At 53.0% G+C, this 25,502-nt stretch overlaps 1 protein-coding gene across 4 annotated transcripts in view; it reads right to left on the bottom strand.

Moving 5' to 3' along the window:
* Positions 1–10,060: 10,060 nt before the first annotated feature.
* LOC144128555 (uncharacterized) overlaps positions 10,061–25,502 on the bottom strand; it is a 155,078-nt gene continuing 139,636 nt past the window's right edge. For 2 of the 4 annotated variants that reach the window (XM_077662048.1, XM_077662050.1), the window contains 6 exons: positions 19,067–19,246; positions 18,882–18,986; positions 18,689–18,808; positions 14,390–14,695; positions 13,420–13,716; positions 10,061–12,527 (listed from right to left, as the gene is read on the bottom strand). In XM_077662048.1, the coding sequence (XP_077518174.1) occupies positions 12,190–12,527; positions 13,420–13,716; positions 14,390–14,695; positions 18,689–18,808; positions 18,882–18,986; positions 19,067–19,246 (1,346 nt within the window). In that variant the 3' untranslated portion in view covers positions 10,061–12,189. Of the gene's footprint in view, positions 12,528–13,415; positions 13,717–14,389; positions 14,696–18,688; positions 18,809–18,881; positions 18,987–19,066; positions 19,247–25,502 lie in introns of all 4 variants that reach the window. The other 2 variants (XM_077662051.1, XM_077662049.1) reach the window with 2 other exon arrangements.

The raw sequence follows: 25,502 nt of genomic DNA on the forward strand, positions 1-25,502 counted from the left end.
AGCATGAGAGAAGAAATTCCATTGTAAGTTATTTAGCTGTTTTAGGCAAATACTCCCCCGGTAATCCATGTATTCTAATGACTGAGGCATCGCTTGGCAGAAGAAAACGCGCAATAAAATTAGGTGTATGTAGTCCTTTAAAAAACGATGCTCCAGGAGCTTACGCTGAGCCTCTGCGTTGCGATCTTCGGTGCATACGCGTCCAGCGGCAGTGCGAGGGAGTGAAATATGTTGCGGTCCCTTGCGTAGCATAACATAGATGCGGTCAGACATCCGGCAACAGCTATGGACAGACCGAACGGGGTTCCTCAACGCGAAAGACTCGTAACCCGCCGCGGTGGCACAGTGGTTAGTGCGTTTGGCTACTGAGCCGGATTGCCCGGGTTCGAACCCGCCGCGGTGGCCGCTTTTCGATGGAGGCGAAACGCAAAAGGCGCCCGTGTGCACTGCGATGCCGGTGCACGTTAAAAGGTTCCAGAAAGGGGCTCTCAATAAAGTTGCCATATGTCTTGGTTGTTAAAGTCCCCGCTTCATATAATTATTCTCCAGCAGGAATTTTTTAATGCGTATTGTGGAACCTGAGTTATATGCAGACAAAAGTTGAACTTCCGTGTCTTCGCGCCTTTCCCTCTCCTCTCGGACGGCAGAACGGCGGCACTCCTCCGCCGAACCCACCCGCACGGCCCCTCCCCTACCTCCGCCGGCTGCGGCGCGCGCGGAGTGGCTGCGGCCATAGTAGCACGTGACGTCCGAAGAATTTGGCGCTGTGGCTGCGTTCCAATACTCTAGACGTCTAACAAGACGTCTAGAGTGACGTCTAGTAAGCCGTCTACATGTCCATGTATTGGAACTTGTCTACTGCTCACGCCGCCTCGCGGCATAACAATGTAACTAAAGCTTATGAACAGTTGTACTACAATTTTTCTCAAACTGAGCTATAACGATCATTAATAACGTGTTTTCAACAACTTTGCACATTTTTTCTGCAATGACTTTTCGCGTAAACCGGACTGGTGGATGTGCCTATCGGTCAGTCTAGTTGCAGCAGACGGGGCCATCCGAAGACGACGCTAAGGAGATATACGATTATTCTTTTATTATTAATGCTAAACTGTACATGCCCCTCGAACTTGCTCGTCCAGACGGTCCTGTAAACATAAGAAAGTATACGAAAGACTGTAATCAATATGCGCGAAATGCGATACGGCTAATATACACTGCAACAGGAAAACACATGCGTGCCATTAAACATGTCTGCCGTACGTGGTACTCGGTGACGGCGAGAAACCTAAAGACAGCTGCGAGCTTTTATCCTGCAAAGACTAAAATCAATTCGCAACATGCCGGTGTGTTTGTTCTGACACTGTAGAGATTAAAAAGAATGTACGCGAAAGAGTTGATACAACTAATACAGCAACAGAAGAACACATTTGTTAACCGTCAAGCCAGCCGTCTTAACGCCCGTCGAGAAACCCAACGACAGCGACGAGTATTAATCTCTAAAATAAAGGTGCTAATTAAGATCCGGCATCTGACGATGCCGGATCACGTAAACAGACCTGCAGCGTCCGCTGCTATAGCAAAGCTCTCAAGTGCATGATTTTCTCCTGCGTGATTCACTACTAGGAATTGCACGTCCACGAAGATTAATTAGCCACTAGTTTGCGTACCAAATAACATAATGGAATGACTCACATTTTTCCTTTCCTATACTCCGTGTACAGTCCGACGCCCGCAAGAGCACGACTCGCTCATCCGCGTACATCAGCTCCGCCATCTTTAGACAGCAAGTTAGCCTGCATCGATGTGGACTTCGGCGAAGCAGTCTTATTAGACTGCTTCGCGGAGAAATGGAATGCGTCCCAAGATGGCGGCTGCCCGGCTAGACGTCTAAGTAGCCATCTACTTGGGAGTATTGGAACGCAGCCTGTGAACCAAGATAACCTAGGGTGCCTCGATGCCCGCTCGCCTCGCCTCCTCCGAGGCGAGCAGGCATCGAGGCACCCTAAGATAACCTCCGGCTGCGAAGTCACTTGCACGACGTGACGTCGTATGCCAGGTTTCGCGGGAAAGCTCGGCACCGCGCGTCGCCGCGAGGTGCGAAAGAGGGAATTGTTAAAAATGTATTGTAAATTTCCCGCTCGCTTTTGAGATATCGTATGCAGCATGGACGCTCGATGCCATGTACTCTACATAGCGCAATATTTTTAAAGCCAAGCTCGAGCACCCCTTTCTGTGGCCCTTTAAATGGGGAGGTAGCCGACACCTTTCACGTGGTTTGGGCCACCGTGGTTTGGGCATGCAGGCAAAATCCTTCTCTCCCCCCCTCACCCCTGGCCCTACCCGAGAGGACTGGCGGGCGGCTCTGCTCGGCTGCCAGGAATATCGGCCCAACAGGCCCTGGTTCGGCGGACCTGCGCAGCGGTCAGGACCAACGGGGTCCCGGAATGAGGGACTCCGCCTTGTATTGAAAGGGGGCGAGACCCACTAGGGGCCTCTCCCCGAGCACCTCTCTGTACGTATAGGTGAATAAATGCTTTTCACCGCCACCACCGGTGAGGCTCGAATCCGGGTACTCGGGATCAGTAGCCGAGCGCCCTAGCCACTGAGCTACCGCGGCGGGTCACTACTGTTGTGCTCGCGCTTCCTTCCTGCTGTGGAGTTCGGCGAAGTTGGGCATGGGGAGGATTCCCTGAAGACCACCGCGAGGGTGGGTGAGCCCTCTGGGGGAGAAGTGGCTGCAGGAATGCCGGAAGCAGCGACGACAATAGCGTCCCCACGTAATCGAACAGGAATGTCGGAAGCAGCGACGACCATAAGCGTATTCGTTCCTGTCCTCAGACGACGAAGTGCGGCATCAGTGTGGTCCCCTTCGGTCACGCTGGGGTTGAACAATTGCCCGAGTGCTGCACCTTCGACAGAGCCTCCGCGTTCCGGTCACCAGTACAAGATCTTTCAACCCCTGCTGGGAGACAGCCTGCATTCCTGTGTCATGCAGGCGCCTACCGGGTCAACATGGGCGCGGTCCGGACACACGTGCGCGCCCACCTGGAGGCCGCGTGGACGACAACGTGACCGGGTCCTGTTCCCTTTCACTCGACCGAGCTGCGAGGAAACATCATGACCGCCCTGCCGAGGGTGGTACCATCGGTGCCATCGTGTGACTGGACATCATTCTTCGAACTCTATTCCCCAGCCAGGGATCTGGGGAATACGAAGAGTATTTAAGGAGCTGCTGGTTTGGTACCAGAGGAGAGCCCCCTTCTTGAGATACCAGAGACTCCTGACAGATAAGAAGCTCTCTCTACTGAGCACTCTCAGTTGCCCGTACTTGTACATAATGTAAATAGTCCTTGTATAAAGTTTTCCAAGTTTTCTTCCTCCGATCTTCCTTGTCTCTTATCCGGCCCAGTCACGCTACCTGAATCCCAACAACTGGTGGTAGTGGTGGGATGCTGCTACCTGAGATTTGACACTACGCGGGTGCAATGCGAGTTTTCTCTGGAACAGACGACGGAGTCTTCAACGCACAAGTTTCTAGTTTTTGAGCTTTTCATGCGTTACCTTTCTCCCCGAGAGTTTTAAATTACGCGCCCGTACTAACAACGCGAGAACGCTAGTTTTCGATACGTTTCCCCCTTTTTTTTTTTCATGTTGCCATATTTCACCCGACCGTCAACAATTATCACTTGAAAGAAGGTGTGCATTGTTGGGGGCCATAAAAACTTCGCGTCCAGTAAAACTTAACGCGCAACCATGCGAAACTAACCGCTAGGCAAGGGACATAGCATGGGATGGGCGCGCTCTTCGCTAACTGCGCACCGACCGGCGCCATGGCTCACGCGAGCAGGATGAGGTAGGCGTGCCTTTCACACCCGCCATATTGCGCCGGCCGGCGTGCTCAGCGAAACTGCTTGGAATGAAGCGTAGTTCGGCAAAAATTAACGTTTCTCACCTTGCCGCTGTCAGAAAGAGCAAGAGCGACACGAACCGCGCCAGGACAGCCGCCAGGCCACGAAGCGTGCGCGCCTCTTCACGAGCTGCGTAATTGAAGCACCCGCACCGGCCGGCGTGTCAGCGTAAACTGCTTGAAATGGAGATGGTTTGGAAAAAAAAATACATTTCTCACCTTGCCGTCGCCAGAAACTGCGTGAGTTTCGGGTCGAAGACCAAGACAGTCGCAAAAACATAATCTGCGCGCTAAGAAAGACGCCGCACGCTCACAAGCGCAGCCGTGCAGACGACCGTCACCTAGTATCGTTCTGTCTCGTATGCCCGTCTGCTTTGTCGCCTATCGCCCACGCCGCCCGCGCGCGCATGCGCACGCGCGTTAACGCTGGTGGCGCCACTAAAGAGAGGGGATACCAAATAATCTGTTACATATTTCCTGGGGCCAGATTTCGCCGAGTGTTCGAAGTGCGAATGAGCCATAAGACCAGTGACAGCACCGCCGCTGTCTGTGCCTAAGAGGATAGACTGTTTTGAATAAGAAAAAGGCCCCGTGGGACCGAAGGGACCGGCAGCTGAGAAAGTGCATAAACAAGTACTACGAGCTTCAATACGTGTCGAATATGAGTTGAAAGGCATTAAGAGAGTATAGAGTGTTTCGTATTTATCTGTATGGGTTATAAAAATCCTCCTGCTCAAACTATATACTTGCCTGTTTGCATTGCATATGCTAGTCTGCGTTTTTCGATGAATAATTTAAACATCGAACTTGCCTGAATCCTGCGGAATCGGCGAAAAACTGCAGTCGCCTGCCCAGAGAATTTTCATCTAAGCGAATGGGGCAGCAGATTTGACAGGCTGCGCCATCTGGGGCACTGAGAGCATAGAGTTGATAGTAAGAAACTGTTAAAGATCCCCAGGTGGCCGAAATTATTCCGGAGCCCTCCACTATGGCACACCTTTCTTCCTTTCTACTTTCACTCCCTCCTTTATCCTTTCCCTTATGACGTGGTTCAGGTGTCCGCCGATATGTGAGACAGATACTGCGCCATTTCCTTTCCCCCAATACACATTTTCAATTTGCACCCGCCGCGGTGGCTCATTGGTTAGGGCGCTCGGCTACTAATCCGGAGTTCCCGGGTCCGAACCCGACCGCGGCGGCTGCGTTTTTATGGAGGCAAAACGCTAAGGCGCCCGTGTACTGTGCGATGTCAGTGCGCGTTAAATATCCCCAGGTGGTCGAAATTGTTCCGGAGCCCTCCACTACGGCAACTCTTTCTTCCTTTCTTCTTTCACTCCCTCCTTTATCTCTTCCCTTACGGCGCGGTTCAGGTGTCCGCCGATATATGAGGAAGATACTGCGCCATTTCCTTTCCCCCAAACCAATTATTATTATTAATTTTCAATTTAGTAAGAAACTCTATGACTGCGAGACCTACCCCAGCTCCGAGATGGAATATTGGTCGCTCGCAGTTCGCCAGATGTCAAATCGGCTATCCCTCTCAAATCGGCTATCCCGCTCGCTTCGATGAAAATTATTCGCGCAGACAACTCCAGTTTTTCACCGATTCCGGGCAGTTCAGGCAAGTTCCGATGTTAAATATTTGTCGAAAACGCAGACTATCATAAGTTACCCCGTGGTCTGTACTTGAGCAGAAATAGACCAGTGGTTTGCCCAGGAGAATTTTTTACAACCCGAACAGATAAATTCGGAACACCCTTAGTAGTTTCATTTCGTTGCCGATTGTTTACGAGTTATGCTGTGCAAGTACCGGCGACACTTAGCGGAACAGTTAGCAGCAAATATTCTATATTCCCCAAAGCCGCTGCCTGCCAGTAACAAAAAACGATGTGATCCATGGCCTTAGATCTATATTTGTTTTGAACAGGCCACAATCTGCAGCCGCCAGCTGCTACAAATGAGACCACCTTATCCGCAAAAACGGTAAGAAAACAAGGATTTGTGGTTGTCAAGTACCGGCCGTAATGTATGCATGGTTCGGCACTTGTTTTTTTGGCCAAAAACGCGATTTAAACCACTGTACGTACGACGACGAACAGGTTTCGGTCCCTTACGTCATGCCAATATCGGGTCACTCTGCAAGGGCGATCAAAACTATGCTCGAATATTTCGGCCCATATAACATCGAATGAACTTGGACGAAATATGCTGCAAATTAATTATGCGCTACAGCGAATTAAATCCTGATTAGCGATTGCGAAATACTGGGGGCCAAGTACGCACGTGGTTAGACGCTCTTTTACGGCTAAAGTTACTACTGCAACCGCTGCGCCTGTTTTAAGGCTTAGCACAACTGATTGCAGATGAGATCACACCACCAAGGTTTGCCCTAATCGTTAGTATTTAAAAATAAAAATGCGAGCGGTATACCGGAGCAACTAATGCGCTTCGTATAAAACACCCATTTTCCGCTCCAGAGCGTCTAACTTGGTTGTCTAGCTGTATTTCTGTATAGAGATACCAGGGCCAACATTGTACGCCGATCTTAACCGACGCTCGCAAGGTACTCCCAGATAAGAAAACTAAATTATGACTGGACGAATCGAACACGTGAGCCGGTTTACAGACAACTGGTATCTTTATAAATGGTTCAACTTTATGAATGTTTTAAAAACATGTGGTCTGGCGAACAGAATCGCCAAAATGACTGTTGCGTAAATCAGGAAAAAATGGGGAAAAAAAATCTCGCGGCTTAACTGTTTGCTCGTTAGCGCTCAAAACTCGCACAAAGGTGGCATTTGGCGCTCAGTTTTGTTTTATGTTACGTTTGGGTGGAGTGATTGCCTGATTCGGTCAAAATTAATCGCAGGATGGATGGATGGATGGAAGGTAGGAGCGTCCCCTTTGAAACGGGGCAGTGGTTGTTGCCACTATGCTCAGTTTTTTTTCATTTATTTTTGTTTACTCTGCTGTAAGTTGTTAATACAATTCGCCATTTCCTTTAAAAAAAACGTCTTCCTACATTTTAAAACTTATGTCACCTCTCTGTTTTTGGGCCACCAATCCTCCAATCGCTTTTTGCTAATTTCCACCGCAGATTTATTTACATGTCTATTGTTATCTCTAAACCCTAAGGCCTCAGGAAGAGTGACTGTGCATGCATCGACATCGGGATGGATACCATCGCATTTTAGGATGAGGTGTTCTATTGTTTCTTAAGATTTACCGCACACAGCACATGTGTCATCTTCTTCGTTAATTTTTTTTCTCTAGCTGCGCGTTCTAAGACACCCTGACCTAGCTTCAAAGAGGAGGGCACTGCCTCTAGAGTTATCATAAAACGTTTCATTCCTGATCTGCCTTTTCCAGCATCGATATAGTTCTACACTATGCTTCTTTTCCGTTGAATCTATCTAATTTTTACCTTCGACGTTTTTAACCTGTCGTTTAATGCTCTTTCTTTCTCGTTCCTCGTCTCTGGCAAACTTACTGGCCAGATTTCTAGTTCGTTTCATAGTAATGGTATCATAGTAATGATACCGGTAGCACCATCATGCGCCCTACAGACGAACGAGCACTATACCGTGCAAGGAGGCTTCGGAGAAACTCATGGGAGAAACAAAAGGTGCGGGGAGGGGGGCAGTTGCGTGAAACAGCGTTTTCTGCGCCCAATTTTGATAAAATAGCCGAGAAAGCACTTTCAAACCCACCGCGCAGCCGCTTTCTCCCTCTTGCGTTTCGCCTCAGCCGCAATGGTAGAGTGCTCGTTCCTTCGGTGAGCACAGATGGCGCTACGGGTACGATTGAGATGGAGGTTTTCGCTTCGGCACGGGTACGACGGAGATTCAGATTAACTTTTAATGTTTGTACCGGGCCACCTACCTACTCTCTACGGAACGGCACGCAGGCCTCCGGGAGAGGAGTAGGGGGTTTATTCACTACAAGACTAGCAATTAAATTTAAGTGATGCTGCAGCTGCCAGTCCGGTCAGTTCCTTTCGCACCCTAAAGTCTGGGCTTCTTAATAATTCATTCCAAATTTCATCGTCTTCATATTTGCATTTTCCTAAAGCTCCTTCGCATTTTCTGATGATGTGGTCCATGTCGGCCACTTCTCCGCAAAATATGCGAGGCCTCTACTGCGCAGGAGTAATCAAGGCAGTGGACGCGGAATACTACACTCCAAGGGAGAAGATGGCCGTGCAAAGGGAGTATAGAAGAAGGCTGCCCATTCCAGACAGGAAGGAGTTAAGCTACAGAAAGTGCAAGACATTAATAAGACTTCAAGCGGGAATCTACACCCCCCCCCCCCCCAAGATGGAGGGCATGGATCAAACCTAAAAAGAAATAAGAAAAGGCCCTAAATCAAGAAGGGAAAAAAAATATGACGAAGATTTTCGATCAATTCTGCCCGAGTCAGGCAAGTACCTCAACTAAATGTACTATAAAACAAAACTGTCCACCAAATGCAACCTCTGTGCGAAATTTGAGCCCGAACAAATGTGCGATTAGATCGAGACAATCTTTTTCAATTTTCTCTGATTTACGCAACATTCTATATAATAAAAAGTTTCGTTGTACAGTTTGTACAGCTTCCTCTTCCTATTTCAAAGGTGTCGAGTCCGAAACCAGGAGAACCCGCTTTTGTTTCCATTTTGAAACTAATTTGAGCCCTGCTTCCAAAATCTTTATTCCACGTAACTACGGCCAGATACTCAAATTAAGGTGCATTTTTCAGTTCTGGGAGTACCTTGCGCGAGCGTCGGTAAGGTCTGCATACAACATTGGACTGAGATGTCGACGTTGGGCCGAATAAGAAACGCCCACTTCAAAGCTTGGGCCGACCTCTTTTTTGGTAGGGATAGCAACCTTGGCCCGACTCCGTGCCGAGGTGGTGCCCGTTGGAGTTGCCTTGCTCTCTCGATCTCGAGATTCCGTTTCCACATTTCGGCTAGCTGTAGCTGCGTCTCGATGCTCGGTTTTCGACATTCCCTATCCTGGAATACAGGCAAAACGTTGCTTGCGACAGTGGCAACCTGGCCTACTACAGCCATCAGCAGCTGGGGCTCCAGCCCGCTGCTTCCCATCTGTGTCGAGGTGCTTCCAGAATGAGAGGGAAAATTAGCTTCCAGAATGAGAGGGAATGCTTCCAGAATGAGAGGGAAAATTATCTGTGGACGACCGTCAAACCAGCTAAAGTTTATTAACAGCTAACGCTGTAAAATAGAAAATGATGGGGAAAAAGGGAGGGCAGGCAGCTGTGCGTTCCCGATGGCTTTCTGAAGGAACCTTGGATGAACCGCTTGAGCGCCACTAACAGCTGGCACAGAAATAGCAGCTTGAACACGAGGCAGAAGCTTGCACTGACGTCGCCAGACAAGTGGGAATTCACCTGTCACAGGAATTGCTCTAATCCTCTGCTATGCTTAAAGGATTTTCTTGCTGACATTGACACACAAGCAATTCCCCGCCCACAGTACACCAGGTATTAATTACACTCAGGTGTGCTATGTAATATGTACCCTAAGACTGCAACTAAGCTGGCTCTGCATAGTGCACCGCGATATGATCCGACTGTTTGCTGGAAGTGGACGAGAAGGAACTGGGCCTGTACACTACAGGAGACTGGTTTTATTGCTCCATTATGGGTTTGGATGCTCAAATTGGTATCAGATTACAAACTGGTTGCAGTTTTCATGACTACTTTAAAATGGCATTCAACCAAGGACATCTCTGGTAGCACCCAGCTGAAAACTGGAGATTAATTATTGTGCACTTTGTAACAGTGTACAGTCATTATGTTTGAAGATTTCTAAGCATACATAAGAAGTGTACTGGAGATTAATTATTGTGCACTTTGTAACAGTGTACAGTCATTATGTTTGAAGATTTCTAAGCATACATAAGAAGTGTATTGCTAAGGCAAGCTGTGTCCAACAACTTTTTTTTCTGCAGCTCCTTTGTAATCTTTCATATCAAGACAGAAATAAGAAAACTGGAAAACTTCATAGCCCTGGCTATTATGTTTAGGACAGCAGTGCCTGTGAGCAGGCACACATGACAACAAATGTGTAAAGTAAAATTTGAGCGTCATACTTTAACACTGCTAGTGTTTTTCATAAAAATGCATGACAAAGTAGAGGCTGCTTTTGTTCCCAAAGTAGTACATTAAATTTATTAGGACATAGGTATGTACAAAGCACAACACATGAAAATATATTTTAAAAGCATGGAATCTCGCAAGTGTACTTCCATGTCTCTTCCCACTTGGGGGAGAGGTGAAATATGCCAAAACTGATGTTGCATGTTTATACAATGCATGGAGCAAAAGAAAAACGAGGCCGAGGAACTGGGGAGGCAGGTGAAGCAATGTTACCAAAACAGGATAGACCCCAAGATGTACAGGCATTTGCAAATATGAAGCTAAAAGAAAAACATCCTGTGGAGCACACACACTAAATGTCTCTCCCACTGCTTCTCAGGACGACATCTTTCAATTAAATGAAAATGCATTTTTGTGACTTGAGATACACAGTGCACACAACTGTATAGTACAGCATTGGTTCACATTGCCTTATCTTCTTCTGATGTCATCAGCTATTATGTACAGTAATGTAAATTGGAAGGATCACTCGGTGTTTTCTGGCCACCCCTCAGCCACCACAAGGGTCCCACAAGCAATGCCACTCTGGCTTTTCTTACAGCACCATGGTACCATGTCCAATTGTAAAGTCACAGGATGGCTAACTGCCAAGCAAGTTTTAAGGAAAGACTGTAAGTCAAGCCAGAAGTCTTTTGCAATCTGCTGCGGTACACAATCATGCAAAACTGTGGCTTCCATCACAGCAGGGAATTCAAAGGCAGCTTCCTCAATTCCAATGACAGCAGTGTCCCCTGCCATGTCGAGCAGTGCACTGGTAAAAGAGGCTTGTGCGATAATTTCTCTGAGCTTATGTACAACGTGATTTGTGTAAAGTGGTTGCTACTAGAATTTATTTGCTTTGCGCACTCTTCATATAAACTCTGCAACAGACTCGTCCTCAAACTCAACAACATTCTCACACGGAGGCCTTCATTCGAAAGTCTCAAGCACTTTCCTCTCGGCACTTTACTTCAAAGCACTTTCCACCTCTTCCAAAGGCTGTAGATTGTGCCCAGCAATCGGGGGACGGCATTTTCAAACACTTGGTCTGCACCTTTGACAAACGTCACAGCTGGGCTACATACTGCTCCCTTTCCAGGCAGGTCTATGGTTCGTTCTTTTCCCAATAGTGTTCTTTGAAAAAGACATGCAGTGAAGCTGGCCCATGCTGCCAATGAGAAAAATTTGATTCCCTGAAACACAACACCACACTGGTCAGCCAGCAGTGGCCAGGCAGCTAAACACGACAACAAAGCGGAGCAGGAAACAAAGGGCACATCCAGACACATCAGCACAGCGGGATTACAGGGCACAGATCTCTTCCAGAAGTAGACATGGTGAGCTCGGACCTCCCAAGGACATTTCCCTAGTGCCAAGTGCTTTGTTCTACTCTCATTGGCAATGCCACGTGCGAGCACACTTTATGTGTAGATGTGAGCTTCAAAACAATGCCACGGTCAGGGTCGTTTCTGCTGCACTGCAGGCACTGTTCTTGCGCTACCAGTCATGGAGCTGCCCCGTTCCATCAGCGGCACCATATGTGAGCAAAGCACTGCCAGCTGTCTTGCATCCATTCAGAGCAAGAAAGCAGATGGCAGTGAGTTTCAGATAGTCCCTTTCACAATCAAACTGCACTGTAAATTAGTAGCAGTACCACGACGACACACATTATTGACCTTTGCCTGTGCAAGCAATGAAGGAAAGGAGGCGCTGACCAAACTGACAGCTCCAATGACATCCGTCCCTGAGCCCTAGAAGTTCTTCTTGCTGAGGTCTGCACCCAAGAGGAAACACCATTCTGCGTCCACATAAAACTGTGATAGGTAGTATATCTCTTATATAGAATCTCTCTGTACCTCTCTTTCAATAATAGCTTTGTGATATCTCTGAAACATGGATTCCTGTCCACCAGTAAGCCGCCACAGGCAGTGGATGCCACATCCAGGAAAGAAAAAAAAAAGCACAGGTACTCCTTCCTCCACAGGCAAAGCCAGCAGCCCCAACAAGGACCGCATCTAAATGGTGACTGCAAACGCCAGCACAAAGAAGTTCCAAGCATTGGCTTGCAGAACTGACTGCAGCACCATTTGGGTCACTGGGCTGGGTCCTGGAGGCCCGCAGTGCCAGAACCACTCTCACTAGTTGCAACAAATGTCCACTGTCCATGCACTTGTGAAGCAGCTCCTGCATCTGCACAGATGTTTTTTTTTTCTTCTACACCGGAATCCCGCTCCAGCGGGTATGGGCCGGGAAAGGAGGGGGGATGCTATCTTGTGGAGAGGGGGTTGCCGGCAGAGACTCTCCTCATCACAGACACGTAGCGTGGGGTCCCAGATTTCAAATCTGCATGGTGCTCGCGCCACCCTGTCACGCCCCCGAGCAGTCGATCTCCACAATGTCTTTGGGTACATCGACAAACTGGTAGACCAAACGCTGTCCATCCACCTTGGCAAGGATGCCACGTTGGTAGTAGTACCTGTGGGCGAAAAAAAAAAAGGGCACCTCAGTTAAGAGACAACAACATAACAGTGCGACACATGTGGATATGCCAGCTTTTGAGCAATCCTTATAATTACACAGCCAAGAGCAAAGTATACAGTAAAGTGAGATAGTAAAGCTATGATACTTGTTGCGCTGCACTGATGACTAGCAACTACCTGTCCCTAGAGTCGGACACAAATAGTGTCTCCTTTAAGGTGACTTTACAACTCTTTCTTAAGGTGCAAAAGAACATGCAATTTCAGTGGTTCCTGGACCTCTGAGTTTGAGAGAGAGTGTAACAGAGAAAGAAAAGGGAAAGGTAAGGAGGTCAACAGGATTCTGGCTGGCTACCCATCACTGGGGGAATTTCAAGGGTGTAAAACACAGAAGTAAAGCGGTATTCCAGTTTATCTTTGGTTCTGCTGTCTTGCATCTTTCCTTTTTGTCATTACGTAAACATCACTCTTGTTGGAGAATAAAGCAGTGGCCTGTAAGGACAAATGTAGCTCTCGTAACAAAGGACCAAACAAAGAGGACAACACATGTGCTACGAACACTACATTTGTCATCATTAGCAACAAACTTGACCTGTAGCATGGTGAAATTGCTCAACAAACAAAATTGGGATTGGATGCATATTTCGCTAGACAAATGGCAATCACGTTCATACGCTCCACTTTCATCAGTTGACCTTGATAAACTGCAGCAAATTCATGCTTCATTAATTTTTCTCCAGTCCTCAATTGTTTTTTGCAGTACTGCCTCTCAAAGCAATATGACTTAGTTCAGTAAACAAGTTGTCTGCCTAATAGCTGAAAATTACATTCACGATCAGCATGAATAAGAAACAAAATAGGCCAGCAATGCTTTGTTTGAGCATGACGCACCTGAGCGCCCGTCCATGGTTTCATAGTTCATGTCGGGCTTGTTTTTGTGCAGGCCCCAGAGGCGGGAGACAGCCTTGGAGTCGACCAGCTTGAAGACACCCTTCTCACGGTGGGTCCACTTGATGTAGCGGGGGCAGTAGTCGCGATCCTGCAGCAGCTTCAGCAGGAATTCCCACAGGTATGTGGTAGAGCCCTCACGGCTTTTGCGCTGCTGCTTCAGAGCCGACGAAGGCGAGGAGGAAGCCAGGCCACTCAGAGGGCCCCCTGCATCGTGCAGCATTGCTTTTGGTTTCCTTCCTGCAATAGGAAATCGAGACACTGCATTAGGCACACACCGACTGCGAGTCACTTGTGCAGAGTAAGACCTTTCTGCGACTGGTGAGCATCACACACAGCATGCTAGGAAAGCCACAACAAGCCCAAAAAGCCACGCTACTAAATGAAAACTCGCACCACGGAACTTTTGCCATTGCCCTGTTCACACTCCTCTACTTAAAGGGACACTAATAACAACTCCACCCCACTTTTGTTCTTATTAGAAATTTGTTCTGTGGTTTTTCCTGCGTAAGTTGAAGTTTCTTCAACAACAAAGGATGGATTTATAACTGAGAGACCTGTGTTTAACAATTTTCTTACCGAAAAGAACTCTGTGACCGCTGTTTGGCAGTAAATGACAGTTTTGCAAAGCCTCAGGGATTTGCGCCAAGAAATCTGTCTTAACACACCACATTTTGCTAGCAAAAAAAAAGGCAAAGGGGGCCAACACCTGTTTTTCATTTTCCAGTCTTCATTGAAAGTAACCTCTTTATCATTACAAGCAGTAATCAATCAATAATGGCCAACTTCAAATTGTCCTCGGTGTCCTTTTTATGTTGATGGCAGACGCAGTGGGCTTATGTGGTCAAACTCTTTAGACTGCACAATCTACGTGCAGAGGACACCCAAGAAAGCAAGCAATGCTAGCACCCACCTTTCTTCTTGGTGGGTGGCTGGAAAGAGAGGTCCTCGACAAAGTAGCCCATGTCCTCGCCTGGCGTGTGGGCTGTGATAACCGATGTGGGGATCCCCGATGGGTGGAGCAGGCCCGTACGCTGGGCGAGAGCAAGGGGCAGGCCGGGGTGCGGAGCCACGGGTGTTGGGTATGCCAGTGTGTGGCTCGGGCTCTTGAGCGCTGCCGCTTCGAGGTAGCTGGCTTGGGCACTGGCCCCATGTGGCACCACAGAGCCTGCCGGCCGGTAGTGCGCTTGCGGCGGGTACAGGTGCTGCAGCTCAGCATCTGCGGGAGAGGTGCAAGCTCAGCTGCTGCGTACGCAAGAAAGCTGCCACACGGTCTAAAGCCACTACGCCCCTCTAGCCACATACGTTAGCTATGCACAACACAGTAGGCAGAAAAGAGTAATAGTGGTTCCAGATGTGAGCCACGAATGCACCTTCGACTGCGAAGACTTGGGAAAGCTAGTCAGTCTTCTCAATTAATTTTCAGCCATTTGGTTTTCTTCACTCAGGCGTGTGACCATCGCAACTACTTCCTTGTTTTTCAACTTCCGGGAGAAGACTAAGAAAAAAATGCAGCAATAAAAGTCCTTTCACTGGCCGTTTTGACCATGGAGCCGATTTTGTGTGTGTGCGTGCATGTGTGTGTCGTGGGCACTTTCATATCTCTGAACACCCGTAACAGGCAAAGCTGTCGAACAGAACGCTCAGAGTAGAATGATTCATGCCCTTCACCGTGCAGAACACACCTAGTGTTCAAAGATTAGCGCTTGCTCATGATAACTCCACCGTTCCGCGAAGACCGCTCCTACACCGGCGCTCTCTGAAATATCGCCTCCGTTCCGGGGAGGAGGGTCACACGAAAGAAATGTAGAAAAAAAAGGGCGGAAAGAAGAAAGTAAGCGGCGGTCGCTTCCGGCGGAGCTGTCCCTGCGTGGCTCTGTTGCCATAGTAACCCCGTTCCGAATCGAGCGCACAGGGTTCAAAGGCCCGGGTTGCCATGCAACGCTTAGGGCAACCAGACAGCCGGTGGAGGGAGCGAGAAGGGCTCCTTTCGCGTTCGCGCTCCCCAAAGCACAAATCCGGCGCGTCTTCAAAAGGAGATAGTTTCCTGCGCACACGCGAAGGTCAAGAGAGAGGATTGAAAGCGGAAGAAGAAAATGCTTCTTACCGCTAATGCGCAAGAGAGGAACGAAACGGAACGTGGCGCCAGGTAGCGGCACATACCACTCGAAATGAACGGAGCTCACATTTGAAACGCAGCCGTTAAACAGCCATCGGCCATACCTAGCCGGCACCGACCATTATCGCGTGATAAGGGCGATGTAAGGCGAAAACTTAAGCCGAGCAAGGAAGCGAGTCGCAGATCACAACTCGAAATCGTCCAGGCAGCGCTGACGCAAGATCGCTTCCCTCTCCCTCCTGGCACGAAGCGCAGCAGACGACACGAGGCTGCCGCCGGCAACTGCGTTTGCAGGCAGCTCCGCGGGGCGGCGCTGGGCGTCCGAGGCGCAGCGGGTCCGGGTTAACCTTGAAAGGTGTGTTGACTCCGGCAGTGCAGGTGTAGAGGGGGAGAACGCCGGTGACGTCAGCCCGCCGGAAGAGCTCGCACAATGGCAGACGCCCGGAGTGCCTCTTTTGCTTTTCTTTGGGGTGGCTCTACCGCTTGCTGCTTCTCGGCCTACGCGGCTCCTGTCGTTGGCTCTCTTTCAAAAGCACCTCCTCGTAGCGACTTGCCCTGTTTTTTGAAACATGGCAGCGCTACTGTCGTTCACTTGTTCCGGCTTGAGCGCCCTCGCCACGAAAAGGACAGCTCGAAATCACGGCGCAATAAACTTCTTTGGGAGAGGCCGCGCTTTGAAGCCTTTCTGGCCTACCCTTCATTACGGTTCTCATCGCTGGCCCCCCTTCCTTCTAATACACCGCTTAATAACTGGTGGCAGCGATTTCATTAGCGTAACATGACGGTACAGCGGCATCGTCGTGTTTTCGTTTCTAAGCGTCAACCACAGCACGCGGTTCACTCTGGCCCCTGACTGCCAGCTCAGCCGAGCGTCAGATCTGCAGAAAAAACAGGCCGAGCCCCACGCTCCTAGTGTTCAGGCCCGCGCAGTCTTGTAGAAGCAGGTAATCGGCAGCCAGCTAACCAAACTACAACGCTCACCACGGCAGCAGCGCTACGAGCGGAAGCGATGACGAACAACGTACTTCAGTCGTCGTTACGCGACTCGCGCGCAGACAGGAAGGGGTCACAAGCAAAGAACCACGGAGGGGGGAGGACACAAAGGCCGCCTTCCCCGAAACGGCTGCGCCTAGCGGACCCTGAGGAGAAGCGCACCCCCCTCCCCACATAAGAGGGGGGGGGGGGGGCGCTTTCCCCACCGCCTTCGCTTTTCCTCCCCGGTGCCAGTGACCCGCTAACCTTGAAGCCTGAGAAACGCCCAAGCAGGGGGGGAGAAAAATACCGCCGCCTTTCAGAAAAAGGAAGCCGAGCTGGTCCTCCGGCCGGTAGGGGGGAGGGGAGCCGGCGCGCTACTTCAATTTCCGCCAGCTCCGGAGGGGGCTGGCGGAGAAGGCCGGTGGGGAGGAGCACCGCCAGTCGGTCGATATTCCGAAGAGCGACGGATGCAGTGTGTCGCAGCCGAAGAACGGGAAACAAAAACCTGCTTTATCGGCGCCGATAGAGCGGGGTCCCGTCAGCTGCACTGGCCCGACGTGGGCGTTGTGGGCTCCGGCGCGAGCCGCCGCGAACGGGAGCACTTTCGCGCTTTTCCAGCGAAGCGGGCGGCGGAGGAGAGGGGAGCCCAAAAAAAGGAAACGCGCGCCGCCGGTTCAACGACTCCGGCTCGCGCCAAGGTCAGCCCAAGAGCGCCACGCCCGGCGAGCCTTCTTCACCTGCGGGCGCGCGCGCCCGTTGGTGGGCGACCGTCACGTGCTGCTCCGCTGCCAACCCCTTCTCCGCCGCCATGGCCGGCAGCAGATAGCGGACGGCGCTTGTTTTTCGGCAGCGAAAGCAGATACGGGGCGGCGCAAGTAGCAACGCGCCGGGCTTGGCTCCCCGGAAGGCAAACACGGCGCCGCTATCGGCGACAGTCCCGCTAGCTGAGGAGGTCCTCGAAATAGGTTCGCCTTGCACCAGACAATAGCGGAAGTAGCCCGCTTCCTGTCGACGATCCTGGGACCTCACCGAGCGACGTTCGCTCCTTGCGCGGCCCTTTTTCGCACAGGACGGCGGTGGCACCAGGGGTCGTGGCGCAAAAACTGTCCCTTTTAAACCGCGTTGCGGGTGGAACGCGCGGTCCCAAATAAAGGCCGCGGTTTCGTAAGGCCGCCTCGTTACATCACGACGTCCGCTCCGGATCACACTTGGGGGCGACCGCCGAAAAGGAAAGCGTTTACGCAACGCGCACGGATTCCACCGCGGACCAACGGAAATGCACAATGTGAGCTGCGTCTCTTGCGTGAGCGCGCGTAACACATCCGTTCCCCTCAATGGCAAAGGAAGCAGCCGCTTGCTCGGCGGCCGAGAAACCCGGACAGTGGTCGGGCCCGCTTCCCCCGATCCTCGGCAGGGGAGTTCCGCTTCCTTCCCGCTGTTTGACCTTGAAATGCGCCAAACAGGGGCGCGGAGTGCCACAAAGCCGGGGTCGCACAATGCAGCAGCCCCGTGTGCCGCTCCTTCCCTGCCATTCTTGTCCGAAAAGAACTCCGTTTCGGCCGCGGTACGAACCGGCGTTCGACTACGAAGCTGAGCGGGCGAGATGCGGAAGTCCGGCCGCTTCCCGCCGCCGAAGGCTGGCGCTGTGGCTTCGTTTTCAGCGCGCAGCTCGAAAAAGGAAACCGCGCCGTGACCCAGTTGAATCGTCGGGTCGCCCCGTGACACACTTTCCAAGCCGAGACTGGCTCTTACGCCCTGTTTCGTAACGGCTTCCCTGTCTGGACCTAATTGGGTCGGTGCGGCGAATCGCCTCCGCGACGAAGCTCGAAATCCTTGCCCCCTCCCGCTCACACGGCAGCCAACGCAGGTGCACACGTTCTTACGCGAACACGAATTCTTTTCAAGAGTAGAAACCGTAGCTCTGTGTGGTGTTGTCTTTCTGTGTCCCTGTCTTTTTTCCTGTGCGTTTTCCACCCTTGAAATGAACCAACAAGCCCAGGTGTCTGTCTACCCTTACGAATTCTTCCTGCATTGCTGTCTTATTTCCCACCTACCCACGGTGTTGCTATTTCGTACACTACATTCGGCCAAGACCCGGGTTCGAAAAATGGCACTCACATGTTGGAGGCCGGTTGCTGTAGTGCTGCGACGCGTGGGGTGCGACGCCGGTCTGGCAGTACGGGGGGATGTAGCCCAGTCCGCTTGGGCTCGGAGATTCGGGAGTCAGGGGAGGTGGAACTGCGCAAGAAGGCTCGTTGCGGCAACAAGCTACTACTACTGATCGAGAGCCCAGCGGGGCAACGGGACTCACCAGGAGTGCTCTGTAACCGTGCCTTGGACTCGTCGTTGCTCAGCGTACCGCTGCTGCTGTCGACGTCCGACACTCCGCTGTCAGCGGGACTCGGTGGAAGGGAGCCTGCAAAGAGACGTCCCCGTGAGCAACGCCTTGAAAGGAGCGAGGAAACAACAGGATCTCCTCGAAGAGTACTCTGCTACCTGAGCTGCTGCAGGAAACAGCCGGGTTGCAGATGGTGGACAGGGCCGAGTAGGTGGGCTGCTGGTGCTGAAGGATGTTCTGCAGCAGCGTCTTGGAGTCTCTGCCCGGGCTGCACCGCTGCAGAGTGCGCTCACAGCGCGACAGCAGGCTCGGCCGGACATCCTGCGGGCTCGTGTCCACTGCACACACACAAAAGACAAGTTTCTTGTTAGCGCCGTCTTTCTCAACAAACGACATTTCGTGCGCAGGCAGCGTACGCGGCTGGGGAGTGCACAGGGGCGAGGCGTATGAGTGGCCTAGTACGATCTACATTCCGGGCTACGGTGCATGACTGAATCAGCCCAGCAGTATTCGCTTCCAGGTCGATAAATCAGACAAAGGAATGCGAACGGGAAATGTATCCACGGGCAGTCACAAATCAATGGCGGAAACGCTTCTACCGAGACAGCAACATGCACGGGACGTAAACTGAGCTATGTAACAATGAAACAAAAACAGCCGAGCGCTTGTAAACGCATAGCATGAAATACTGAAACAAAACTCCGCAGACAGTGTCCCAGACGGGGGTTCCACTGAGAGAGGAAAATGCGGGGCGTCAGTAACCAGCCCACTGAAACCGACAAAGAGCGGGAATGACTTTCGCTACCCATTAGACAAATCTGACAGTGTGTCAAGCTAGCCTTCGGCATCGTAAAAGCGATCACGAAGCCTCGAGAGGCAGTCAACTCCGAAGCGGCAGTGCTATCACGTGTTTATTTAGAGTGATGTGCCCGTACGGTAAGGAAACGACTTCGTCCTGAAGCGCCGTCGTTTAACGCGGATGTTTGTTGTACAGCAGCGAACGAAACGCACCAAGCGAGTCTACCCCGGTGCGTCATCAATAGCGCACGGGGCGGCACTCAATGAGGGCGCCTTCGAAACGGGATTATTCCAGGTTTTGAAAACACGCAGGACAAACGGGCAGCCGGCTTGCGCAAGCAGCAGCAGCAGCGGCAGGCCGGAGAAAGCGGCTCCCCGCCGGCGTGCGTGCGCTGCCGCGGAGGCGCGGGTGAGAGAGAAACGCGGGCGAGAGGAGGGAGAAGAGAAAGGAAAAGCGCGGATAAAGCGGTCGCCAAGCGGGGGGAGGGTGGAAGCGGCGCACTTCCGTGACGCAGAATCAAGGACAGCCGGGGTATTCTGGGCGCCGGGGTCTTCGAACTCGGCCAGCGAGACCTTGAAAAGCGCCGCCCCGCGGACGGCGCGCGAATCGCCGCTCCCTCCCGGACGGGCGGCGGCAGACTTCCGCCACCGCCGCGATAGCGACACCTGCTGACCCAGTGACGGGCGCCGCTCGCGCGAGTGTCGTTTACAAACACGACCGTAACAGGCGTCCGACATCGATCTGAATCGACACTTCCCTCAGCAGTGAACAAAATACGGTACTTCGCGCAACGCACTCCAGCGACCCCGCACAAAGAGCACTCGTTGCGAGCAGTACATTCGCGATCTCAGTCGTTAAAACGCCTCAATGTCTGGCGAGCTCTAAGAAAAGCGGGTCGCGTTTTACTGCTAAAGGTTGCCGCTAGTCCTAGCGCGACGACGCAACGAGACAAGGCGTGAATTTGCTGCTTCGTGAGCGCAATGTAAAACAAATAAGAACCCGGACCATACATTCCAGTAAAACTCGCGACCTTGGGCTGCATGCAAGCAGCGTGAGAAACCCAACCAAAAACTGGACATTTCGTACTCAGCAATCTGGTTGAGCAAAAGTAGTTAACGTCGAACAACGTTTCAGCTATCCATGGGCTCGCCAAGGCTACCTGCACTGACGATTCGCTGAAGCCGCAGTAGATGAGTCCTCGGCTAACTTGTAGTACACTGCAGCTCCTATCCCCCATTAGGACAAAAAAAAAAAAAACCCTAGAAGGACTGCGCTGTTATACGACTATGGGAACCATAGTGCAGAAAAAGCTAAAACGTTGCCAGCGACCTGTATTTAGAGCCACCTCTGCGAGTACGCACAGCACTGTTCGCAGCACTGCCTCTTCGTGGGAGTACCAACGATTCGTGCCCTTACGGTGCGCGCCGCTTCCAGCGCTGTTTTCTGTGGCGCGGCGTGCCACGCCCGAAACAATTTCTCTGCACCTTAAATGAACCCCACCCTCTTAAGCTGTTCTAGCACCACCGAAGAGGAACAGAAGCGCACACGGCACCGTAGCCCCGTCGCCGGCAAAAACCGAAAACACGGGAGGGACGCTACCGAAAGAGGCCGCCCGCGGAAGGAGAAACAAAAATGTGGCGCAAGAGGGGGGGGGCTGCAGGAAAGACGACGCAAAGATGGCCGCCGCCGAACTTGGCCCCGATTTCGAGCCGGAAACAAAAGCGGACGCGGCACCAGCGCCGACGGAGGGGGTCCTACTTTCGGGAAGCCGAACGAGGCCCTCCGCCGAGCCATGACCTAGATGCGCCGCCGCCGAGGAGGTCGGGCGGGGGGCGACAGGGAAAGTAGCTCTCTCCCCCCTCTGCCACCTTCGCTGCTCTCCGTAACGCTGAGGTAACGGCGTTCCGACGGACGGGGGCCCCGCGCTGCAAAAATGGGAAGGGCGACGGAGCGCGCTGCGGGCACCCAGCACAAACCGTGAAGAGGACGTGGACCATGGCCCAGCTCCGTCCACTACGTTGCCGAGCGCTCAGGTGACGCTACACCTTTAGCCCGTCGGCAGGCAACATGCAGCTCTGACGGCTGCCCCACATTTCTCCGCCGACGTGGGGCTAAGTACGAACAAAAATCCGCGACTCTTCCGCGGCGAGAGCAGAGCCAGTTCCGCCGACAGGCGTGACCCAGATGCCTGGGCTAAGTGCCGCCGGCCCACGGGCGACCAAGTTGCCGCCGCGTGCGCCGTCGCATACTGCGGCCTCGTTCCGAAAAAGACCCCGCGGCGAACACTGAGGCGCGTGCGCCAGTACCGGGACGCGCGCACGAGACACGTACGCGAGAAGAAACCGTTTCCGGCGACGTGAGGAAAGCAGCGCATCAAACATTCCTCGACGAGTTGGCTACGTGACGAAACAAAAGCCCCATGTCACAGTGGCCCACGGAGAAAGGAAACCTACTGCGGGGGAGGGAGCAGCTCGCGGGAGAGAGAGAGAGGCGCGCGGCTCGCCGGGCGCAAATCGAGGTCAAGGCGTGCGTCACGTGACCGGGTGAACGCTCGCGCTCAAGGTCCGCTCTTCCGCGCAGCGGAGGCAACCCCTCCGATGGCGCGCCGACAGCGCTCTTCCGGCTCGCGGAGCAACCGCAGCGATTTTCCTGCGCCGATTTCGAACCGGAATGTCGCCTCTGCCTGTCGTTTCGGCGCTCCGCTAGAGCCGCTGGGGCGAGGGAGAAACTCCGCAAAAATACGCTCCGGCGCAACAGCAGCGCAAGACTGACTGGCCGGTGCTTCGTGACATGCGAGTGCGCAAGAAAAAGGTTTCAGCTTCAGCCACTCGCTGCGAAAGCCATGTTGATCGATACATACCGACCATGCGGACGCGTCATGAAGCAACTGTCAGCGCGGCCGTCCTCAAGGGAACCGCCCTAAATTTGACGCCGCACACCGGCGCAGGAAGCCAGTGACGTGTCGCGCTTCCGCGTCCCGTAGGCCCGACGAAGGGGGTGCGTCGACGGCAGCGGATTGGCGCACGTTTGACCCCCCCCCCCCCCCTCCCGACTAAATTTGGGCTTTTCCTATTTCCCGCATGCGCGCGCAGCAGCGGAAAAACCTTGGTCCGGCGAAAGGGCGGGGGGGTTCCGCGAAAAGCGGGAGCGACGCGGTTCCTGTTTACGACAAAGTGCGCTTATCGCTCCGGGGGCAGGCGACGAGCGGAACTTGCCCCGCGCCGCCGCAATGGACAGCGGTCGGCCGCGGATCGGGCCTGGAAGACGTTTCTCTGCCGGGGCCGCGGCTGGTGAGCCGCGGTCATCAGGGAAGCGCACGCCGCCGCTGGCCTTGGCGCACGCACGCTTCCCGGTGCGCCGACAACGAAAACAGCCGCTCAAAACTTCCTGTTTCGCCGGCCCGATGAGTCGCGCGCCGCTGACGCAGTCGCGCACCTACGCTGCGCCGCAGAAACTCTGGCCGCCTCCCAGCCGCCGGCGGGCCCGCTTTGGCGCGGTGGGGCTCGCGCACCGCGAGGCCCCCTTCGTCGAAAACCACACCCCTCGCAGAGTGGCTAAAGCAGGTAGTTCCCCGCCTGGCGCGAAACACCGAAGCCACCCCTCGTAGCTTCGCGGCTACATCATCGGCATTTTGTACACAGGCCGACTGTCGCATTCGCCACAAGTCTGTCCGTAAAATGTCGCGAAATCACCTCGCCTCGTTCACGGCGAACGCTCGGGGGTGGAGGCTGCGCCGGAGAACAGCCGGCGTCGCTGGCAACGGGAAAGCCCTGGCAACCGGGGAACTCCCCCGATCGATACATGGGCATTGACACTTGGCGGCTGCGCGCATGCCCCGTCTACCGATTCCACGAATCCGCACCCTCCCTCCCCACTGTCGCCTCTCGCGCACGGGGCGCAGATTTCGGGAGGGGGTTCGCCTGATAATCTCAGCCGCGCAAGGGCAGAACGGGAGGAAGAACGGCGACAGAAACCGCGCTTTCTCTGGGCTCCTGCGCTCAGGAGACGCACGCTCGCGCCGCAGGACGAGAGGTGGTACACGGCGCGTGCCACATTTCTGGCGCTACCGTTGAGAGCAGCAACAGCCCAGATTCCCGAATCCGCCGGCGAGCAGTTCTCCCGTTGCGCAGCTTCCTTCCACTGCCGGGCTTTCTGCGAGGGGCCCACGCAAAGCGGAGTCTGCAATCCTCGCGGCAGTAGTGCGTGACTCCGGAACCTGTCCGCCGGCGCGGCAGCGTGCCGGAAATGGCGCTCCCCTTCCGGTGACAGCATTGCGGACATCCGGCCAGTCGGCCGTCAAGCGTGACGCAGATCAACGCGCTCGCCGGCGGCCAACATGCGCGATCGCACAGAGTCCAGTGCGCTGCCGCGTCGGGAACAATCGAGGCGCCGAACTGTCGCGGTCCTAAAAGCGACCATCGACGTACACTCGCTGCGAACACAACCCGCAGGCGGCCTTGACGCAGTTGGGGGGCACGGTTCTCGGAGTCCCACTCGGCGATATGCGGGGAAAGCTCGAATCTCGGCCTTGCCCGCTTTTCCTGCCGAGAAAAGTGCACTCAAGGTCCGAACTCTTTCACTCCGACGAAGGTCGACCGCTGAATAACGGATTGACCCAGAAAAGGCGGCGGATCCCAGAGGGGAACCAAGGAGGGGGAAGCTTGGGAAAATGCACCCCGACCTTGATCTGGCCTCCCCTCAAAAGGGGGACCAGGGGAAGAGGCGTTATGTCACCTTTAGCGCCCCACCCCCCTCCCCCTGACGGGGCAGGAAGAGGGTGAATAGCAGCCGCGAACGATAGGAAGGAGCGGAATTGAGGGCGAAAAAAAAAGATTACTGAAACGGAAGACGCAGGAGTTTTCGGCCCTGCAGAAAACGAAATTTAAAAAAAATAACGGTACTTCACTCCAAAGCAAGTGTTACAGGAAAGATTCGCTGAAATTTAACACAGTACCGGAAAGGAGCAAGCCAGCGATATTCTTCGAATGCAGCTCAAACCGCAAACCACGTGAATAGTGCTCTCCCGCTCCACGAACGCACGGGTGGAGACGTCAAAATGATTGAGGCAAATGTACTGCGGCGCTATCGATGCAACCCCCTCATATTATTTTCACCGAGTTCAGCCTTATTTCCGTGAAAATTCCTATCACTGGATTATTATGAACGAGGTCGAGCAAGATATGCAACAAAGCGCGGTGTTACTTATCGGCTCTATTGTTGCAGAGAAAAAAAAAGGGGGGGGGGTGATGGCAGCACATCAATGGGGAAGGCTCAGAAACCAGTGGTGGGGGCCATGCCCAATGGAGCACTGTCAGGAGGGTTGAGGTGGGTGTGTTGTGTTGGGAAGGGATGGCACTTTCCCCCAGAATTGTGAGCCTGCTGTGGAAACAGTCATTAAGCTTGAAGCGGATGACGAGTGCTTAGAAATATGGTTGTAGCGTACACTGTAAGGAGCCTGGTGCTGTAAGCATTGGAAAGACCTTAGAAGAGGGGAAAGGAGTGTTGTACGAATCTGATGAATATGCAAAACGTAGCAGTGTCCTGGTTTCCCGTGATTGGAGGTGCATTCCAGCTGTACAAAACCTGGCAATATAATCGCAGTTCCCGAGCTGTCCTACTGTAGGGCCAAACTGAATGGCGCACTGTTCGATTCGAGCATTTCCCTGCCCTCCAGTACCCCACCCGTCCTGAATGCGCCCTCTACAGAGCGGCAGCCCGCTTTGCTGGCGGGACGGAGCCATGTCGTAAGCGCGCAAGGTTTTCCGCAGAAGCCCGCCGACTTTCGCGCAGGCCAC

The sequence above is a fragment of the Amblyomma americanum genome, chromosome 4 (genome assembly GCF_052857255.1).
Source record: "Amblyomma americanum isolate KBUSLIRL-KWMA chromosome 4, ASM5285725v1, whole genome shotgun sequence".
NCBI lineage: Eukaryota > Metazoa > Arthropoda > Arachnida > Ixodida > Ixodidae > Amblyomma > Amblyomma americanum.